This window comes from Mastigoproctus giganteus, chromosome 9 (assembly GCF_048544385.1).
Source record: "Mastigoproctus giganteus isolate SK-2022 chromosome 9, ASM4854438v1, whole genome shotgun sequence".
Classification (NCBI taxonomy): domain Eukaryota; kingdom Metazoa; phylum Arthropoda; class Arachnida; order Uropygi; family Thelyphonidae; genus Mastigoproctus; species Mastigoproctus giganteus.
The window spans coordinates 228,311,863-228,332,725 of NC_143583.1; the positions used below are offsets into that span (position 1 = coordinate 228,311,863).

General features: G+C 36.5%; 1 protein-coding gene across 3 annotated transcripts in view; it reads left to right on the forward strand.

The window, feature by feature from the left end:
• Window positions 1-20,863, forward strand: part of LOC150081158 (protein-L-histidine N-pros-methyltransferase CARNMT1) — a 176,199-nt gene that overhangs the window by 123,103 nt on the left and 32,233 nt on the right. The window contains exon 7 of one of the 3 annotated variants that reach the window (XM_090380997.1): window positions 2,757-2,889. The exons of the other annotated variants lie outside the window; for them this stretch is intronic. Coding sequence (XP_090237123.1) covers window positions 2,757-2,855 — 99 coding nt within the window. The 3' untranslated portion in view covers window positions 2,856-2,889. The remainder of the gene's footprint in view (window positions 1-2,756; window positions 2,890-20,863) is intronic. 3 annotated transcript variants of the gene reach the window in all.

The following is a 20,863-nucleotide window of genomic DNA, read 5'->3' on the forward strand; positions in this document are numbered from 1 at the left end:
GGGAAGTAAAAGTAAATGATTAATATTAATGATTATAATACTCTAGCGTGCATCAAATAAGAGGATGGAAAAAATATTTTTTATGCAAGATTAATTTAATTGTGGGAAAGTAAAAGAAAAGAAATTGATGCATGCTACATAAATAATTAATACATAAAAGAAGATACACTGTTAAAATGAAAATAATGTGGGAAAAAAAATTATAAGGAGCGTAAAAGCAGCAAATTCTTCTATAAAGATATGGTATGTGAAGCACAGTGTACATGAAAAATCAAGGTAAAATGAAATAAACAGTATAACAAAATTAAAATAAGATAAGTCAATGTTTGCAGTAATAAGTGAATTTGAAGGAAGATTAAAGATAAATAAGGTGAATGTAATCTCCCTTCAAATTCACTTATTACTGCATATATTGACTTATTTTAATTTTAAATAAATAAATACATATATCCAGTAAAAAAAATTTTAATACACATTTAATTACAAATGGTTTGTGGCTTTTGAGGTTAAACGGGCCTCTTCGTTAGCAAATACTAACAGAATGGAGATGTTAGAGACAAAATTTTAAAGGATATAGTTGTGGCCGCAATGAGGCATGCGTGGGCACGAGGTTGACCAACCACTAGATTGGTGTTCATTGTTGCTACATGGATGTGTGTGATTATGCTTCCAGCACTTTCTAGTCTCAAAACAGTTGCCTCCAAGATAGGGTGTAGTCGTCTCATTTCCTTGCTGCGGTTCATAGTTCTTGAATTACATGATATATTAAGTGACTCTAGCCAGAGTCGGTGGCAAAAGTGTCAGGACTGGTCAATCACTTCATAGTCACGCTTGGGATTGGGTCATGGTGGGTTGACCAGAAATGTTCTGCGATTGTGGATTGGTCAGTCTCAGCAAGGCGGTCTTGAAGACATCTCGAGGTCTCCCCTATGTAGCAGCTGTTACAATCTTTGCAGGTTTTGCAGTATACTACACCGCTGCACAAGCGAGAGGTGACCAGAGTCTTCATGTTGGAAACCAGACAACTCAAGTTTCTACCAGGTAGTTGCATGCATTTTATGTTGTATTCTCGAAAGATTTTTGAAATCTGGCCCAACATGCCCGGATAGTAGAGAATGTGGGCAGTAGGTACATTGTCATGAGTTGAAGGCAGTCTAGGGTGGATCGCGAGCTCCTGCGCTTGCAATAAGCACGTGTCCACTATGTGGGTTGAATAGTCACAATCGACCAAGTCTGTCCTCACTCTAGAAATCTCGTGCCTAGCTTCATCTGTGTTTTGTTGGCGCCTCCGTAGCCAGGTGGGAAGGAGCAGCAGTGCATAGCATACGCTTCTTGATTAACCAGGGTTTGAGCCTGTCACCACCAAATATGGAGGATGTGGAAAGGTCAGAGAATGACCACCGCATATCCCGGAGCAATATGGCCTTAGTTGCTAATGCTCCTAAAAACCAAATAACCAACCAACCTGTGTTTTGTTATACTGTTTATTTAATTTTACCTTGTGTTTTTTTTTTTTTTTCCCCCACATACACTGCATTAGGATTATCCTCCCTATCTTTATGGAAGAATTTGCTGCTTTTATCCTCCTTTTATAATTTTTTTTTTCTTCATATTATTTTCATTCTAACAGAGTATCCTCTTTTAATATATTTTCTTCCATAACTATACCATAGGAATAGAAACGCAGTTTATTGATACATAAGCAGTTGTAGTCCCCCAATGAATTACCTGCTTTATTTATCAATTATTTATAGCAGACATCAGTTATTATTTTTTTTACCTTCCCACATCCTTAGATTTCTCTTGCATCAAAAAATATTTTTTCCACCCTCTTATTTGACGCATGCTAGAGTATTATAATCATTAAAATCAATCATTTATTTTTACTTTTCCCTTTAGCTTTATTCCATCTAATTGGCTTTCTAATTCAGCTTTTAATTTTGTATAATTTAAAGTATCACTTAGGTTGTCACCTTCTTTCCCTTTTATCCACTCAATACTTCTCTTCTCTTTCTTTCTATCCTTTCTCTACTAGTTTAGCACCTTGCACTCTTTACATTTCCATCTGTTAGCTTTTTCTCTCACTTAATTTTTATAACTTGCTTATATATTAATATATATATATATATAGTATGTATGTATAAAATGAGTAGAAATAACAAATATGGAGGTATAGGTAAATTATGTTTTAAAAGTTAAAAAGGTTATATGGCAATTGCATCTATGTGCACTAAGCAGCAGCGAAGGATACAAAAGTATATATTTAAGTTTGAAGTAATAAAGCAAGAGACAAGTGCAAACAGACGGAACTGTAAAGGATATACAAGGTGCCAAAACTAGTAGGAAATAGAAAAATTAAGGTAGAAGAGAGGAAAAGAATGTGAATAACCTAAAAGATGCATTGAATTATCTGAAATTAAGGATTGAATACTTTAAGTAATTTATTAATTCAACCCTTAATTTCAGATAATTCAAATGCATCTTTTAGGTTTTTCACATTCTTTTCCTATCTTCTACCTTAATTTTTTTTATTTCCTCTATCCTTTTCCTACTGTTTTGGCACCTTGTGTCCTTTACAATTCCATCTGTCTGCACTTTCTCTTGCTTTATTACTTCTAACTTAAATGTGTACATACACACACACACACACACACACTTAGGCAATAGAAAATGCACAGGTGAAATTCATACTGAAATGACACTATATTGAACTGCTATGAAATTTCACTATTATTATTTATTTACTCTCATCATAGTATCCATCTCTCTGGTGGAAAACTTCACATGCATTTGCTGTTCCTCTTGATAGAAACAGCAAAAAGACTTTAATTCGTAAAGTTGGAAGTGTGTTGTGATTGTGGGCTGCTATTCACTAAAGCCCTTGACCAGGTAAATCTCCTATTTTTAATTTTTTTGCTGGATGGTGTTAATGATGTTGTCTCTTCAAATTTAGTAACACTGAATTTGAAGAGATTATATGATGAGTCACCATTTCTGTAATCTATAGGTGTGTTGAATTCTTTATATTCTGATTTCTGTTGCTGTCTTCTTGGACTTGGTTTACTGGAATAAGAAGTTTGTTCAGCTGGAAATGTTATGAAACTGCTGAGTGGTAACATGGCAACATTAAATTTGAGCTAAAAATTAATAAAATTCAGCAATAAAAGAGTAAGGAAATGTGAACTAAAAAAAAAAAAAAGGACTGGTGATTAATGGTAATTAATGGGCTTGCCTTTTTTTTAATATTTTTTTTATTGCGTGTTGTTACATGTGAGTCTTTTTACTGAAAATATGAAGTCATAGAAGTTCAGGCTGTTTTCAGTTCTGTGGGGGAGGGGGGTTTACAGTAGTTTGGTCTGATTTTGGATTCAAATGTATTTTGAATTAAATTAAAATTAAAGTAGTTACAGAAAACTTTCGGGAGCAAAAAAAAAAAAAAAAAAAAAAAAAAACCTGATCAATCTAAATGTCTTTTTTTTTTTTTTTTTTTTTTCTTTCTTTCTTTCTTTTTGTTTTTTATAGTAATGCCTAATCATTAAGAAATAATAAACGAACCAAATCACATCTGTGTATTACAAACTTTGCTGCCCATGACCATGCCGCTGCACGGGCAATAGTAAACAAACTAATATTTTTATTATACCTCTTCTATATGGCATATGCAGATTGATCGTTTAATTTGGAGAATGTCAACACCATAGCAATATGCTGAACAAGTTGCAAATTAATATATAATATACTGTATATACATTCAGTGATCACTGAATTATGACCACCTCATCTGTAATGGACTGTGCCACATTGCTCACAGTATATAAAGCTGAACAGCTTCCTGCAGTGGTCATTTGCATATCGTTGTGCAAGTCAGAATGATAAGGCAGCAAGCAGTTATGGGACATGATAAATTATCACAGAGTTTCAAAAGGGCATGATTGTGGGAGCTTGTGCAGTGGGTGCTTCTATATGAGAACTAGCATGTCTTGTCAAGGTGTACAAAGAATGGTGTCAAATGGGTCAAACCACTTCCCACCAACAGAACTGTGAAGGATGCAGTGCATTGTATGGGCTCAATAGCAGGTCACGCTGCAACAGTTGGCATTGCAACATGATATGGGAAATTTTTTTTTTTTTTTTTTTTTTTTATGTAACCCCCAAACACAAGAGGTATTAGAACCTATAGTACTTAGTATCCTGCATGGGTTGGAGAATGAAAAGATGAAAGAAGGTACGCATTGACATTAGTTCAACAGTAAAAGGATGTTGACTGGTTGCGGCACGTGTTCGGACCGCTTAGGAAGAGACAGCAGGAATTATAGAAGCCAATTTAGAAGAACAGTGCCCATAGAAGTATCTATAGAAAAGGCACACAGCAAAAACAGAATGTGAGAGATAGTGGAGACACTGTGTTAGAGATGAGTCATTAATTAATCTAACTGCCCTCTTATGAATGGAATCTAGAAGCCTGAGGGTGGTTTTGGCGACACCACTGCAGATATGGAAACATTATTCCATGGTAGGGAAGATTTGCAAGTTTTACAGAGTGAACAGTTGTTTGGAAGAAAAGTAACGCTGATTAAAAATTAAGAGAAAATCAAGTTTTTTAGGTGCAGAGGAAGCAATCTATTTGTAATGTTGCTTATGCCAAGAGAGATTAGAAGTCAGGGTAATCCCCAATAGAGAGATATGATCTAGCCTAGAAATTGGAGTGTCATCAAAGATGAGCAGAGGAATCCTTTTTGTGAGAGATAAGACAAGACTGCATTTTAGAAGGGTTGAAATCAATGAAGTTATCATTTCCCCACTGAAGAATTACTTAGAGATCTAAGGAATTGGTAATGGATATTCAGAAGTTGACGCTGTTTGAGAAGGGCAAGGTTTCTCAAACTGGAAGGTGGAATGCAATGCGCTATCATCAACAAAACTGGATAGGATTTCTGGTCAAAGGAAGTAGGTCATTAATATACAAGAGGAAAAGAGTGGGAGAAAGAACTGAACCTTGGGGAACATCAGCATTAGTGGAGAGGTTAGAAGACAGAGCCATCTACCATCACCCACAGTGATGGTCAGAAAGAAAACTGGATACCCAATTACATAAAGCAGTTGGTAAACCATAAGATGGAGGCTTATTTAGAAGATCTTTATGCCAAACATGATCAAAAGCCTTTGAAATGTCAAGAGCAACTGCTTGAGTTTCACCAAACTTTCCCATTGAATTTGTCCAAAGATGTGTAATGTAAGTCAGATTATCACCAGTGGATCGACACTGATGGAATGCTTACTGGTGATCATTGATCAGATGGATGGTTTCTAGATAGTTTAAGGGTTGGCAGTTAATTGATTTCTCCATTACTTTGGAAAGAGTAGAGGTGATTGCAATGGGACGATAATTGGATGGGAGGGATTTGTCACCCTTTTTAGGAACTGGCTGGATATGAGCAAATTTCAAAGCAGAAGGAAAAACACCTTTAGAATAAGAAAGTGAAAAAAGGTGACATAACAGGAGTAATGTGTAACTAAACTTGTGCTCCTGTTCAGGAGCACAAGTTTTGAGAACAAGTGGAGAAATACCATCAGGAATTGGAGCTTTCTTAGCATCAAGATTGTTCAAAATCCTTCTGACATCCTTTTGACAAAAGACCATAGGAGGCATTGAATGTAACATACTGGGAATGGTGGGAGGTGATTTACCAAGGTCATTAATACATAAGTTGGAAGAAAAATAGGATGCTAGCTGGTCAGCTTTATCTTTGGCTGAAGTGGTGATAGAACAGAGGTGGGAACAGAGATGGGCAAAAGTTGCAGCCAGTAGTTTTGGCAAAAGACCAGAATACTTGGCTTTCATTTGGACAAGAAGAATGCAAGAACAATATCCCAAATGATGATGCACCGCACACTCAGACATATGTGGTTCCACAGCAGATAAACCAAGCGATGCCCTCTCTCACCACTGATCATTATTAATGGCAAATGCTGTGGTGTTAACAACCCGATGGTTGGACACTGGAGGACTGGAAACCATGCACTGGTCAGATAGTTCAAATACCTGGTGCAATATGCTGACGGATGCCTTTGTGTAGCATAAGCAACAGGAGTCCGTGGAACCATCATGCATCGTGCCCAGTATCCAGGCTGGTGGCAGTGGTTACTTAATATGGAACATGTTTTGCTGACAAGAACTATGACCCTTGACGTGTAGGGCCAACATTTCACTGATGAGGTCTACCAGCAGCTCTTAGAAGACCTTGTGCACCGTGCCAGATTTCATTTTTCCCCTGATAGAAATGGAATATTCCAAAATGCTGTTATCAGGCCCACACTGTGCACGAGTGGTTTGATGAACACCGAAAATATATCACCCATCTTGATCAGGCTTTAAATTTGCATAATCTCAATCCAATTGAATCTTGTGGGATGTTTTGGAATGGGAAGTGAGTCATATGGACGTGCAACCATCATGTATTCCAACATTGCAAAGCATTTCAAGCAGTATGGCTGCGAATCCCTATGGATGTCTTCGGACCTCTAGTGGAGTCTATCCCTGCAGGAGGAAACTGGCAAATATCAGCAGTTATCTATGTGAACAGTAGTCCAACACAGTATTAGGTTGTTGTTATTTTGGTTTTTAGGAGCATTAGCAGCTATGGCTATATTGCTCTGGGGGTATGCGGTGGTCATGGGCTCAGTATTAGGTAGGTGGTCATAATTCAGTGGTGTGTGTGCGTGCGTGCGTGCGCATATAACTAAAAATTATATGAAAAGGAAAGGGAAGGAATAGTGAGGGGTGGAAGGGGGAAATTTTTGTGTGTGTACACACAGTAGTTGTGAACAGTAGTGTTTTTGTGTACACACACAAAATTTCATCTCCCTTTTTCTCACTCTTTTTATATAATTATATAAAAAGTTTTATAATTATATATATAATTATAAAAATCAATTTTATATAATTATTTATGTATACAGTCGGACTTCTCTTTAATGAATTTCCATATAGTGAAATTTTCTATGCAGTGAAATTTTTTGATTTCTCCTTGGTCATTACATTGAATATAGTTTCTGTATAACAAAGAAAATTTCCATATAACGAACTGATTTTGAGAGACCTGGGTACACATTGTTTGCACCTCTGGCCTTTAGGCAATAGAGCTGACAGTGTAGAAATTAAGAGCTAAAAAAGGATTAAGCATTAATCCCTTTAGCTTTTTTATTGCTAATTCTATGATTGCAATTTAATTGCTTAATTCTATGAATTAAGTGCTAAAACATTTTGCAGTTTAATGGTGCCTGTAAAACTTTGCACAAAGAAACTGGCCAACCACTGGATAGGAAAAAAAAATTCTATCCAACACTGGATAGAAAAAGATGGACGTTTGGGAGAGACCTTTGCCCAGCAGTGGCTAAAAAGAAGTAAAACCTCTACAATGTATACACTAGTATGCCAAGGAGTCCCGCTGGTCAGCTGTCCACAGTCACCGGCGGAATTACTTAGCAAGTACAGGTCACTGTTGAAAAAAAGCCGTGAATTAGGGTTGAACTTGAAAGTGTCTGCAATTCTGCCCAGACACGATAGGAGGGAGTATATGATGAGAGCCTTGTCGATCAATTCGGCCCTGGAGGGATTGTGCAAGGCTCAAGGGGTAGAATTTTTTTCAGCCTGGACTGTACTTGTTAACAGGAGAGATTGCTTCTACAGGGATGGGATACACTTAAATAGAAAGGGTGCAAGAATTTTTGCTGATGCTGTCGAGGCAGTGTTAGGTGGGTCGGAAAACTGCTAGCTTGGGGGGAGACAAAGACTAATGGATTAACAGTAGCCAGTGGCAGAGGTGGAAGTGATTCTTGCACTGCTTCTATTGAAATGAGCAGAAGTCTGAAAAACAGGATGCAGGATATTTCAGAGACTGCTGGTAGTCATTGCGGTACAAGTAAACACATGGGTTGTGTTAGGGTAGCTAAGAATAGAAACGGGTGCATGTATACCTGTGTGTACACCAATGCTAGGAGTTTGGTAAATAAATTTGATGAATTTGAGGTATTGCTCAAAACATCAAAGGCAGATATTGTTGGGATATCAGAGACGTGGTGTCACACAGGTATAAGTAATGCGGAACTGGAATTTGGGGAATACAATGTGTATAGAAAGGATAGACAGGACAGGAGGGGAGGAGGGGTTATGCTATTAATTAAGAAACACATAAAGTCCAAGGAAGTGAAGCCAGTCGACATCGATGGACAGGGCAGCGTCGAGTCAGTTTGGTGTGACATAAGCATAGGGAAATCAAAATTGAGAGTAGGAGTGTGCTATAGGCCTAATGACTCTGATGAGTATAATAAGATATTGTACAGGGAAATAGAGTGGGCCAGTAAATCAGAGAGTCTTATAATGGGGGACTTTAATTTCCCAGATATTGACTGGAATTTGTGGGTTGGTCACTCGCACACTAGCAAGGCTTTTGTGGATTTATTGGATGATTGTTTTCTACATCAGCATGTTCGTGAGGCAACGAGAGGGAGCAATACTCTTGATCTGATTATCAGTAGTGATTCCTCATGCATTAAGAACCTGCAGATAAATGAACCACTAGGTGGCAGTGATCACAGTGTGTTGAAGTGGGATTTACTCAAGGAGGTAACTACCATCAGAGGTAAAGGGAAGGGTTTTTGTTTTCGTAAAGGCGACTATGATGGTCTGAGACAGTATTTAAATTCTATACAGTGGGACCAACTGATGATGTTACCAACAGCAAACTCAAAATGGGAAGCATTCAAGGAACTAATCTTGGAGGCTACCAGGCTTTACATACCAACTAAGAAATATTGTTCAAGGTTTAGGCCTAAATGGTTGTCAGATGAACTAATGAGACATGTTGCAGAGAAGAAAAATGCATGGGATACATACAAATTAATGGGTGACATGGAAGCCTATGATAGATATAAGTTGGTCTGTAACCAAGTCACAAAGGAGATTAGGCAGGCAAAGGCAGACTATGAAAAATCCTTGGCAAAGGATGCAAAGAAAAACAGAAAAGAGTTCTTTACATACTTGAACTCGAAAAGGAAAGGGATGAATCAGATTGGTCCACTGGATATTGATGGTTCAACAGTTGAGGATCCTGCTCAGGTGGCTAACAATCTAAACGAGTATTTTGCATCTACATTCACGCATGAGGAGTTATTCAGGAAGGAGAATGATGTAGGTAAAGTAAACATTGGCAGTGAGCTGGATGATTTTGTAATAACTGAGAGGAAAGTGGAGGAGAGATTGTTGGGGATAAACATAAAAAAGGCACCTGGGGTGGATGGGATCTATCCAGTTATATTAAAGGAGGCAGCAAAGGAAGTAAGCAAACCCTTAGCCATAATTATGAGAGCTTCCTTGGACTCAGGGGAGGTACCTATGGACTGGAGATGTGCAAATGTGACCCCAATTCACAAAGGAGGTTCAAAGGCTGACACAAGTAATTATAGACCTGTTAGTTTAACTTCTGTTCCAGGTAAATTAATGGAGGCACTGGTTAAAGAAGCACTGCAGGATCATCTAGACAAGAATTCAGTTATAGCTCAGACGCAGCATGGTTTTGTTAAGGGCAGGTCTTGCCTGACCAATTTGATTGGATACTATGATGTAGTCACAAAGAACTGGATGCAGGGAATAACTTTGATATTATATATTTGGATCTTAGAAAGGCTTTTGATACTGTTGCACATGGAAGACTGCTGCACAAATTGGAGCAGTGTGGCATTGGAGGCAAATTGCTGCTATGGATAAGGGGATGGTTGAGTGGCAGAAGACAGAGAGTGGTAATCAATGGACACTGCTCAACGTGGACTAATGTTATTAGTGGAGTTCCTCAAGGTTCAGTGTTGGGTCCGTTGTTGTTTTCGGTGTTTATGAATGATATTGATGATGGGATATCAAGTTTAATGTCCAAGTTTGCAGATGATACAAAGGTTGGCAGGGTCATTAAGGACAATACTGACGCTATGCTGCTGCAACAGGATCTGGACAGGTTGAACAGATGGGCTGAGAGGTGGCAAATGAGGTTTAACATCGACAAATGTAAAGTGCTGCATATGGGAAACAGTAACCCCAGAGCAACGTATCAACTCTGCGGTACTACACTGACAGTGGTGGAGAATGAAAAGGACCTGGGGGTAATTGTGCAGGCAGATATGAAGTTCTCTGAGCAGTGCAGACGAGCTGCAAGAGTAGCTCATGGTGTCTTGTCAATGATATACAGGAATTTTTCTAGCAGGGATAAGGAGGTGATTATTCCCTTGTATAAGGCAATGGTAAGGCCACATCTTGAGTACTGTATACAGGTCTGGAGGCCTCATTTCAAGAAGGATGTAGAGCTGCTGGAACGGGTACAGAGAAGGGCAACAAGATTAGTAAATGGAACAAAGGGTTGCTCTTACGAAGAAAGGCTTAAGTTTTGCAAATTACAGAGTCTGGAGACTAGGCACCGGCGAGGTGATCTGATAGAGGTGTATAAGGCTTTGAATGGTTTGAGCATGCTCAATGCCAATGGGATTCTTCATCTTTCTCAGAATAATCACCTCAGAGGGCATAAATTCAAATTGAGGAAGGACGGATGTCGGATAGATGTGCGGAAATTTGCCTTTGGCCAGCGGGTGGTTGGTTGGTGGAACCGACTTCCATCACTGGTTGTTGAAGTTGATAGCCTAAACAAATTTAAAGCTCAACTGGACAGGTATTTCGAACGAACGGAGGGGTGAAATGGGAGTGGGTTTTTTTTTTTTTTTTGTTTTTTTTGGCTAATGCTGAATAAGCTTGCTTTCTTGCATCATATGCCTCTGCTAATGCTAATGCTAATTGGCTCTGGTCAACCTATTTTCTACTGCAAGCGTCCTATTAGAGAATTAGGAGAAAGTGATTTTCCTTTATCTCGGAAATTCATCTGTTGTTTCGAAGAAATGAGCACTCCACACTTACACTAAATCTCACCTGTCTCTGTTTACATGGTAGTTACAAGTGGTCCCTAATTTCAGCTTTGTTTTAACTCCTGTGCAAGTAACCTTACAGTGTCTAAGAGGTAATCCTTGAGTGTAGTATGAAAAGGTTGAAGTGCTTAATAGCACAGATCGCAATGTTAAAAAAAAAAAAAAAAAAAAGAAATTGCTTTAAAATTTGATTTCCCTGAAAGTAGTGTGTCAACCATTCTGAAAAATCCCGTTTTGATTCTCAAACTGTTTGAGGAAATGGTACCCAGTTGGAAGTGTGCAAAATTATGCCTTTGGGAAGATGTAGATGAAGCTGTTTTTAAGTGGATGAAGTTGATTCGAGACCAAAACATGCCGATATCAGGGCTGTTAATAAAAGAAAAGGCTACAGAGTATGCATCTTTTTTTTTTTTGGACACAAAACATTCCAAGCTAGTTCTGGTTGGCTGGACAAATTTAAAGAGCGTCATGGCTTATTGAAAAAGTTATTTCCGATGAAGGTGGAGTTGCAATTGAAGAAGACTATACCCATTGGAAAGAAACAATTTTTAAAAATATATGGAGGACTACGAACCCAAACACATATTCAACATTGATGAAATGTCTATTTTTTAAATGTTTGCCAAACAAGATACTGATTTTTAAAGGTGATAAAAATAGTAAGGAGAGAATTATATTCTTGGTTGCAAATATGGCTGGTAGTGAAAAACTGAAGCTTTTGGTCAAAGGCAAAAGTAAACAACCCCGATGTTCCTAAGGAGTAAAGTCATTAGAGTTGAACTACAACAAAAAACCGTGAATGACAAGCAAAATTTTCGAGCAGTGGATTTTAAATTTTGGTAGAAAGATGACAAAATAAAATAGAAACATTGCATCGATTGTCGACAACTGTCCTGCCCACCTTTACTTGGTAATTTCGAAACTTACAAGTGTAAAGTTTGTTTTCTTCCTTCTGAATAATTCGTCTTAATTGCAGCCAATGGACCAAGGCATTATCAAGAATTTGAAAATGCACTACTGAAGGTGTATACTGAAAAAAAATTTAACTGAGAATAGAAACCAACCAACCCATAGATTCTATTATAGATTTGTGGATGTGCATATCAGAGGTGGCAAGAGTGTGAAGTAAAGATGTGATGGAAACGATTAAGAATTGTTTCGCAAAAGCAGGTTTTGCTAAAATGCTAATTAATAGAGATGAGAGGGATGGACTATTAGAAGACATTGAGCAACCTTGGGAAGAATTCCAAGCAAGGTTTGATCAGTGAAGAAATTGTTCTTGACGAATTTTTAGGAGTTGATAATGATGTCATAGTAGCTGAATATCCAAATGATTCCAACATTTTGGAGTGTATTTAAAAAAACTAATAACAATATCGACAATGAGTTGGATGAAAATGAAGGCAATATTAAACCTTCCAAACAAATTTTGGCGGAATTTGAAACTTTGCATCGAGACTTTCAGTGGGAAGAAAATGTAACAGAAAATATATCTGAGTGTTTAAATAAATGCGAACATTTTCATGAACAGTGTACAGTAGAATTCAGTGTACAACAAAAATTAACCAAATATTTTACGACAATTCTTAAAAATGTACTAATAAAATGTTTTAAAATGTTAGAAAATTTATTCATGCTCATTTCTTTTCTATCATTTACTATATTTATGAATTTACAATATTTTTCATTGTTGAAAGGTCATATTTCTTTATAACAAAAATTTCTGTATAACGAATTTTTTCGAGGGAACGATTGATTTCGTTATATAGAGGTCCGACTGTGTGTGTGTGTGCGCGTGTGCGAGAGAGAGAGATATGCAAGATGTATATATGAATTTAAGAATAAATTATAGGATTATTATAAGATGATTATAATAGTATAAATAAATAAATTAACCAGAACAAATTAATGCCATCTGTATAAGAGATTGAACATTACATCAGTCTGTATATTATTTAATATAGTCTAAGTAATTTATCTATTTAGAGGAGGCTAATATGTAAGATACTGAATCTACATTGAAGTACAGTTACAAATAATGCTGGTTAACGTGCAGACGACGAACGACATAACAACCCAAGTAACATATAATAGCCTATGCTGGCACCAATGTCCATTCCTGAAAACATATATGGAATACAAAGCAAAGTAAAAATTACAATTAAAATTAAATTAAAAGATTAAATGATGTTAATTATGGGTAAAAAGATACATTGAAAGGGACTTTTTCTAGGGCTAATCCTCTCAATGTATCAACCATAATTAACGTAGCTATCTGTTTCTGTTGTCACCCGCCAACTTAACGAAGTCCAGATGAAAGCAAAATAGTATATGTTAAGCGAAAAATAAAACTTATTATTAATAAGATGTAAGATAATGGTTATGCTACAAAATAGCACCATGGTATATCACAATTTAGTTGTTAACTGGCTGGATGACTATTAGCCCGACAGATAGCTTAATCACAAATTTATAGAAAGATACCTAGAATTAAAAGGCAAAAGACAATTAGAAAGAGATCCATCCACTGTTGTTCATATAAGTATGTGGTATAATGTATGTGCTATATTGGTATCAGTAGTAGCATAAGCTAACAGCAGGAGAACGGAAGTAGAGTAAAGTATAGTAATAGTATCTCAATCCCCCTCGAATTGCTCTAATAGTTCATGAGGTATGAAAAGTAGGTTTATACAGCAAATAGTACAAAGTATAGAAAAAGATTAAGCATAATGGTACATAGAATAAAACCGGGAGAGTAACGTCCCGATCCTTATAGTAAGGAATCCTGGTTTATTTTATAAGTATCACCATGTAGTATGATATAGGATGCTGAAGATATAGCCAAAATTATATAGCATAATATGTAATAATAATAACAGGAATGGTTAGTAAGTAGCCGATAAATATAGATTAGATAGACCGTTATGTTAGATGTATCAATAGATATCTCCTAGTAGATATAGATTAAGAAATAAGCATGCTTACCACCAGTAAAAGCGAAGTTAGAAAGAACAAGGAGTAAAGCATGTGTAGCTATATATCAGACACTAGATGACAATAGCACCCCCTTGGAACTGAAGTTAAAGTAAGTAAGGTAACTAAAATTGCCATAATTAAATCAAATAGCTGTATTGCCCTCTGTAATTTTGTATAGGAATAAGGAACCAGAATATGGTAATGAAAACAATTAGATGGTTCTCGGAGACAAAATAGAGTATAACAGAATTATTTCCTACCCATGGAGTAAATATAGGTACTACTTTTTCAATGAGTAAGCTATATATAATCTACTCCATGGGCAGTGCCTACTATGTACATATATCCATTCCCTGCAAAAGTTAAAAATGCCAATAATATAGATAACTAATTAAAACTATATAAGATGCATGGTTTATGTAGTACGTGTAATCAAAACTTTATCTATAATAAGATGCGGGTTAAGGTTATTATGTCTTTTATTAAAAGCTGTCAGTATAGCTTAATGTAGGTTTTGTGTAATAAAATAATATGGGAATCCATTTTTTTATTAACTTAGATCTGAATTCGATTAGTGTATCTATAATATTATCTACATTGTTATATGTTAATTCTTTTAATACATTGAGCCACTATAGTATTTCTGTGAACACGTTTGGAGATATTAGAGTTCCAATTAGTTAGGTCTATGGAATTAAATTGAAAATCGTTTCGTTTGGTATAGTTTGGTATGTAATATATTATTATCTATGCTTATGTCTAAGTCAAGATAGGTAGCTTTTTTGGAACTAAGTGTATTAGTATACTCTAATACTAATTCTGGAGGGTAGTGTTTAATAGCTTCTGTGAGGAAGTTAGGATTGATAATAAATCAAATCATCTATATATCTGTATAGCTTTGTCATTTTTGAAGTTAATTTCAAAATGGTGGAGGTATAGGTTAGTGACGAGACAGGAGCTACATGCTCCCATCGCAATGCCTGTGTGTTGCTTGTGTATGTTACTTCCATTAAAGATGTAGTTATTGAAAATGCAGAGGTTAATTAGGTCATCCCGGTAGTATTGTTGGAATGGTAATATATTTTTATATACAGTGTAATAATCACTAAACACAGTTTTTAGACTATTATGTGAGGGATACTGGTAAACAGATTATTAAAGTCATACGTATTAATATGTTCTATGGTATTTTTATTTATATTGGTATTTAAATAATTTAATATCGGGCTATTATTGAGTATAATTTTTGAATTATCTATGTTGTCGAATATAATGTTAAGTAGATAAACTAATTTATGGTGCGATATCTTAGCGTAGCTGTCTCTACATGAGGTAATAAATCTAAAACCTATTGGTGATTTATGAAATTTACGTATGCAGTATATATATGGAAATTTAGTGTTAGGGTTAGTTAAATTTAACTTTTTGTGTATGGCCAGTATTTTCTTTGTAATAGTATTGCGGTTGTTGGTTACTAATTTGTATGTGGGGCTGCTGTTTAGTTCATTTAATAATGTAGCTGTATAAAATTTTTTGCATATTAGGCTGTAATTATTAGCAGCTTTGTCTATAGTAGTTAAAATAAACCTATTTTGTAACTTTTTTAATTGTTGCTTAATTTTGACTAGATTGAAAACCTTGTTAGGTGGTAATTTATTGTATAGTAAAAATATCTGTTTTTCAATTGCTTGGTATGTAAGAGTGAGCCAAATGTGGAAAGCTTCTAAAGGTAAGTTGTGTTTATAAGACAATTTTAAGCAAAACTGCATTAAATGTAAATGTAATTGTTTATTAATCTTTTTTGTATTTGTGTTAGTGTTAGGCCTAAATTTAAAACCAAATGAAAGCAATTTGCATAGTTCACGGTAAGAAATAATACTAAGATCTCCAGTAATGATATGTTTATGGTGCTTCTCCACATAGGCTTGATATTGAGACAGATGGCAATAGCATACGGCCTCAATATCACTCTTAACTAAGTTACAAGCTATATGCTTGTAATTACAAACTGTAAGTCCAAATGGTTTATTATAGTTGACTCTAGTGTATATATGTGAGTTGGTAATAGGCAATTCGTGTTTCTGTCTATTGATGAGCTTATCTAAGCATATATGATCCATTACTACATTGCTGAATTTTAAGTTATAAATATATAAATTTATAAAATATATATTTATATATAAATATATATAAAATATATTTATAAATATATAAATTTATAAAATATATATTTATATATAAATATATATAAAATATATTTATAAATATATAAATTTATAAAATTATATGAAGTTTATATATATATTTATAAAAATTTGAAAAGGAAAATGGGGGAATACAAAATGGAAAGTGAGAGGAAGTAGTATAGCTACTAATTGAAAAAGTGAAAAGCATAATAATAAATTATAAGAAATAATACATTTTAAACACCAGATATATATATATTGTCGCATATAATGCAATCCTGGCATCTCTTCAAGCGTTCACTGGAATTGCCTGAAAAAAAGACAATACGGTGTCCTATGTTTCTAACATAAAGTACATGCTATGGAAAAGTAAAACTAATAAGGAAAATTAAGGGAGGGGAATAAATTTATAGTACTCCACAGTAAAAAGATGGGTATAAGGGATGATATATAAAAAGCCAGCATATAATTTTTGGTTGACAGGAACAGAAGAAAATATATAGACAGCTAAAAAATGCAGAAAAGGTTAGGCTGGCAAAGGTAGATTATGAGAAATCACCTGGCAAAGAGATCAAAGAGGGGAGATAAGGAATTCTTCACATATGTAAATGCAAAGAAAGGATAAACCAGAACGGACCCTTATATAATGGATGTGGGATAGCATTAGATACCCCAGCTGATGTTGCAGATGAACTCAACAGTTACTTTTCATTAATCTTTGCAGAAGAAAAACCCTTTATGTCAATGAGAAAGTATGGGAGTGAATTTGAAAAATATGTAATTAATGATATTGAAATTTTACATGATTATTTAATGAATAAACTTTTGAACTACAAGCGAGTAAGGCTCCTGGAGTTAATAGCATATATCCTATAATCTTAAGGGAGGTGGCAATGAGTGCATTCAACCATTGAGACTAATTATGAGAGCATCACTGGACTCAGCAGAGATTTGGAAAAGTGCCAATGTATTTCCAATACATAATGGCGTGTAGTGGAAAAGTACTGACCGATAAATCTAACTTCAGTAGGAGGGAAAATCATGGAGGCAATGATCAAGGGAGAATTGAATGAATTCAGGATCATTTAGATAGAAATGGGACTCTGTGGGATACTCAGCATGGTTTTGTAAAGAGAAAATCATGTTTAATTAATCTGGTTAGCTATTTTGGCAGGGTCACTCAAGAGCTGGATTAGGGAATAATTTCAACATTGTTTATTTGGATTTCAGAAAAGGCATTTTGACTCAGTCCCACATGAGCAGTTACTTCATAAGCCGGAACAGGTTGGAGTCACAGGTTGGGGGGTCTGTTATCCTCTGAATCACGGCATTTTAAAATGTACTGCTTGCTTGATGTTTGTGGAGCAATCAAGAATGGGGCATGATATAGCCAAGGGTCTTTGTGTGCGATGTAAGGAGTGTGAGGAAATCAGTCACCAACTCAGCATTGTTAAGTGCTTATGTGAGAGAGCTTGAAGGCCGGAGTAGATCCCCTTCAAGGATTTAAATTGAAGGGTCCATCAAGCTCTCAGCTGCCCACATCAATGCCAGAGCTTGCACTTGACCATCACACAACACAGCGGCAACCCCCAAGGCAGAATGCACTGGTCCCACAGGAACTAGTTGTCGGTGACTATTGTCAGGAAAACGGGGAATATATTGTGCAAAAAAGGATGGGTGGAACAGAACCAAGGTATATCTGTCGGGGGGCAAAGGTTGATGACGTTATGGAGCAGATATCATCTTTTAAGTGCATAAAAGGTGATATTGTTGTATATGTGTTGGAACTAATGATATTAAGAGTAGGAGTATTATCTCTACTAATGATAAAAGGAGAAAACCGACGGAATTACTTAACAAGTACAGTCAGTGTTGAAAAAAAGCCATAAGCTAGGGTTGAATTTGAAAGTGTCTGCAATTCTGCACAGACACGATAGGAGGGAGTGTATGACGAGAGCCTTGTCGATCAGTTCGGCCCTTTAGAGATTGTGCAAGGCTCAAAGGGTAGAAATTTTCTCAGCCTAGTCTGTGCTTGTTAACAGGAGAGACTGCTTCTACAGGGTTGGGATACACTTAAATAGAAAGGGAGCAAGAATATTAGCTGATGCTATCAAGGCAGTGTTAGTGGGTCGGAAAACTGCTAGATTTTGGGGGGGGGGGGGTTAATGGATTAATAGATTAACAGTAGCTGCTGGCAGAAAGTGATTCTTGCACTGCTTCTATTGGAATGAGCAGCAGCCTGGAAAATAAGGTGCAGGGGTTTCAGAGACTGCTTGGAGTCATTGTGGGACAAGTAAATACATGGGCTGTGTTAGGGTAGCCCATGTATTTACTTGTCCCACATTTTAATTTCCCAGATAGTGACTGGAATTTGTGAGTTAGTCACTCACACACTAGCAATGCTTGTGTGGATTTATTGGATGTTGTTTTCTGCAGCAGCATGTTCGGAAAGCAACTAGAAGGAGTAATACTCTTGATCTGATTATCAGTAGTGATTCTTCATGCATTAAGAATCTGCAGATAAAGGAACCACTAGGTAGCAGTAATCAGTGTGCTGAAGTGGGATTTACTCAAAGAGGTAACTACCATCAGACGTAAACGGAAGTGTTTTTGACTTTCACATAGGTGACTACGCGGTCTGAGACAGTATCTATATGGTGGGACCAACTGATGATGTTACCAACAGCAAATTCAAAATGGGAACCATTCAAAGAGGGTGGTGCCTCCGTAGACAGGTGGGCAGGAGCAGCAGTGTGTAGCACATGCTTCTTGATTAGACCGAGGATCCAGCCCATGACCACCAAATACGGAAGAAGCGGAAAGGTCAGGGAATGACCACCGCATATTCCCAGAGCAATATGGCCTTAGTTGCTGATGCTCCTAAAAACCAAAATAACAAAATAACAACAGCATTCAAAGAATTACTCTTGGAAACTATTAGTCTTTTCATACCAACTAAGAAATATTTTCAAGGTTTAGGCCTAAATGGATGTCAGATGAACTGATGAGACATATGGCAGAGAAAAAAAATGCATGGGATACATATAAATTAACAGGTGGCACTTGAAGCCTATGATAGATATAAGCTGATCTGTAACCAAGTCACAAAGGAGGTTAGGCAGGAAAAGGCAGATTACGAGCAAGCTTTGGCAGAGGATATAAAGGAAAACAGCAATGAATTCTTAAATTATGTAAACTCTAGAAGGAAGGGGATGAATCAGATTGGTCCACTTGATATTGATGGGTTAACTGTTGATGATCTCCTGCTCACTTAGCTAACAAACTAAATGTGTATTTTGCATCTACATTCACATAAGAGTTATTCGGGGAGGGGAATGCCAGAAGTGAATTAAACTCTGGCAGTGAGCTAGATGATTTTGTAATAACTGAGAGCAAAGTGGAGGAGAAATTGTTGAAGTTAAACATAGGAAAGGCACCTGGGGTGGATGGGATCTATCCAGTTATATTAAAGGAGGCGGCAAAGGAAGTAAGCAAACTCTCAACCATTATTATGAGAGCTTCCTTGGACTCAGGGGAGGTACCTATGGACTGGACATGTGCAAATGTGACCCCAATTCACAAAGGAGGATCAAAGGGTGAAACAAGTAATTACAGACCTGTTAATTTAACTTCTGTTCCAGGGAAATTAATTGAGGCACTGGTTAAGGAAGCACTGTACGATCATCTAGACAAGACTTCAGTTAAGGTTAAGTTTTAAGGGGGAGAGAAAGGAGACACAATATCTCTGGCATTGTTTACTGCTGCCCTTGAGAAAGCTTTCAGAAGTTTAGACTGGTCGCAGAAAGGAGTCAATGTGAATGGAGAGTACCTAAACAATTTAAGATTTGCAGATGACATTGTGTTCATAAGCCAAGATCCCAAAGAATTAGAGGAAAATCTTAATCAGTTATGCACAGTTAGTAAGGATTAAAGATGGACTAAAGATGAATATGGCTAAAAAAAAAGTAATAATGATAAATGGCTGGAAGTCAAGAGAAGAATAAATTTTGGATGGATATCATTCAGGAAATATAGTCACATACTGAGGAGTGATATCCCAATTTGTCTCAAATGTAAAATAATGAACCAATGTATACTACCTACCATGACTTATGGTAGGTTGGGCACTCACCAAAAGAATGGTAGAGAAGCTGAGAACTACACAGCAAAGACGAATTATATTGGGAATCAGACTGTTAGATAAGAAGAGAAATACATGGATTAGTCAGCATACTCAAGTAAAGGACGTTCTTATCAAAACTAAAGTACTAAAATGGTCTTGGGCAGGATGCATAGCTCTAAGACCTGATGACAGATGGACTAAGAGAATAACAGAATGGTATCCAGTAGGAGCTAGAAGAAAACCTGGAAGACAACGATGGAAATGGACAGATGAAATTCATGAGTTTGTGGGTAGTAAATGGATGGCCATTGCACAAAACAGAAGGAACTGGAAAGTGGCTGGAGAGGCCTTCATCCTGCAGTGGATTGAAAATGGTAGATGATGATGTTAAGGGGGAAGTCTTGCTTGACCAATTTGATTGGATACTATGATGTGGTCACAAAGGAACTGGATGCAAAGAATAATTTTGATATCATATATTTGGATCTTTGAAAAGCTTTTGATAGTGTTGCACATGGAAGACTGCTGCACAAATTGGAGCAGTGAGGCACTGGAGGCAAATTGCTGCTATTGATAAAGGGATGGTTGAGTGGGAGAAGACAGAGAGTGGTAATCA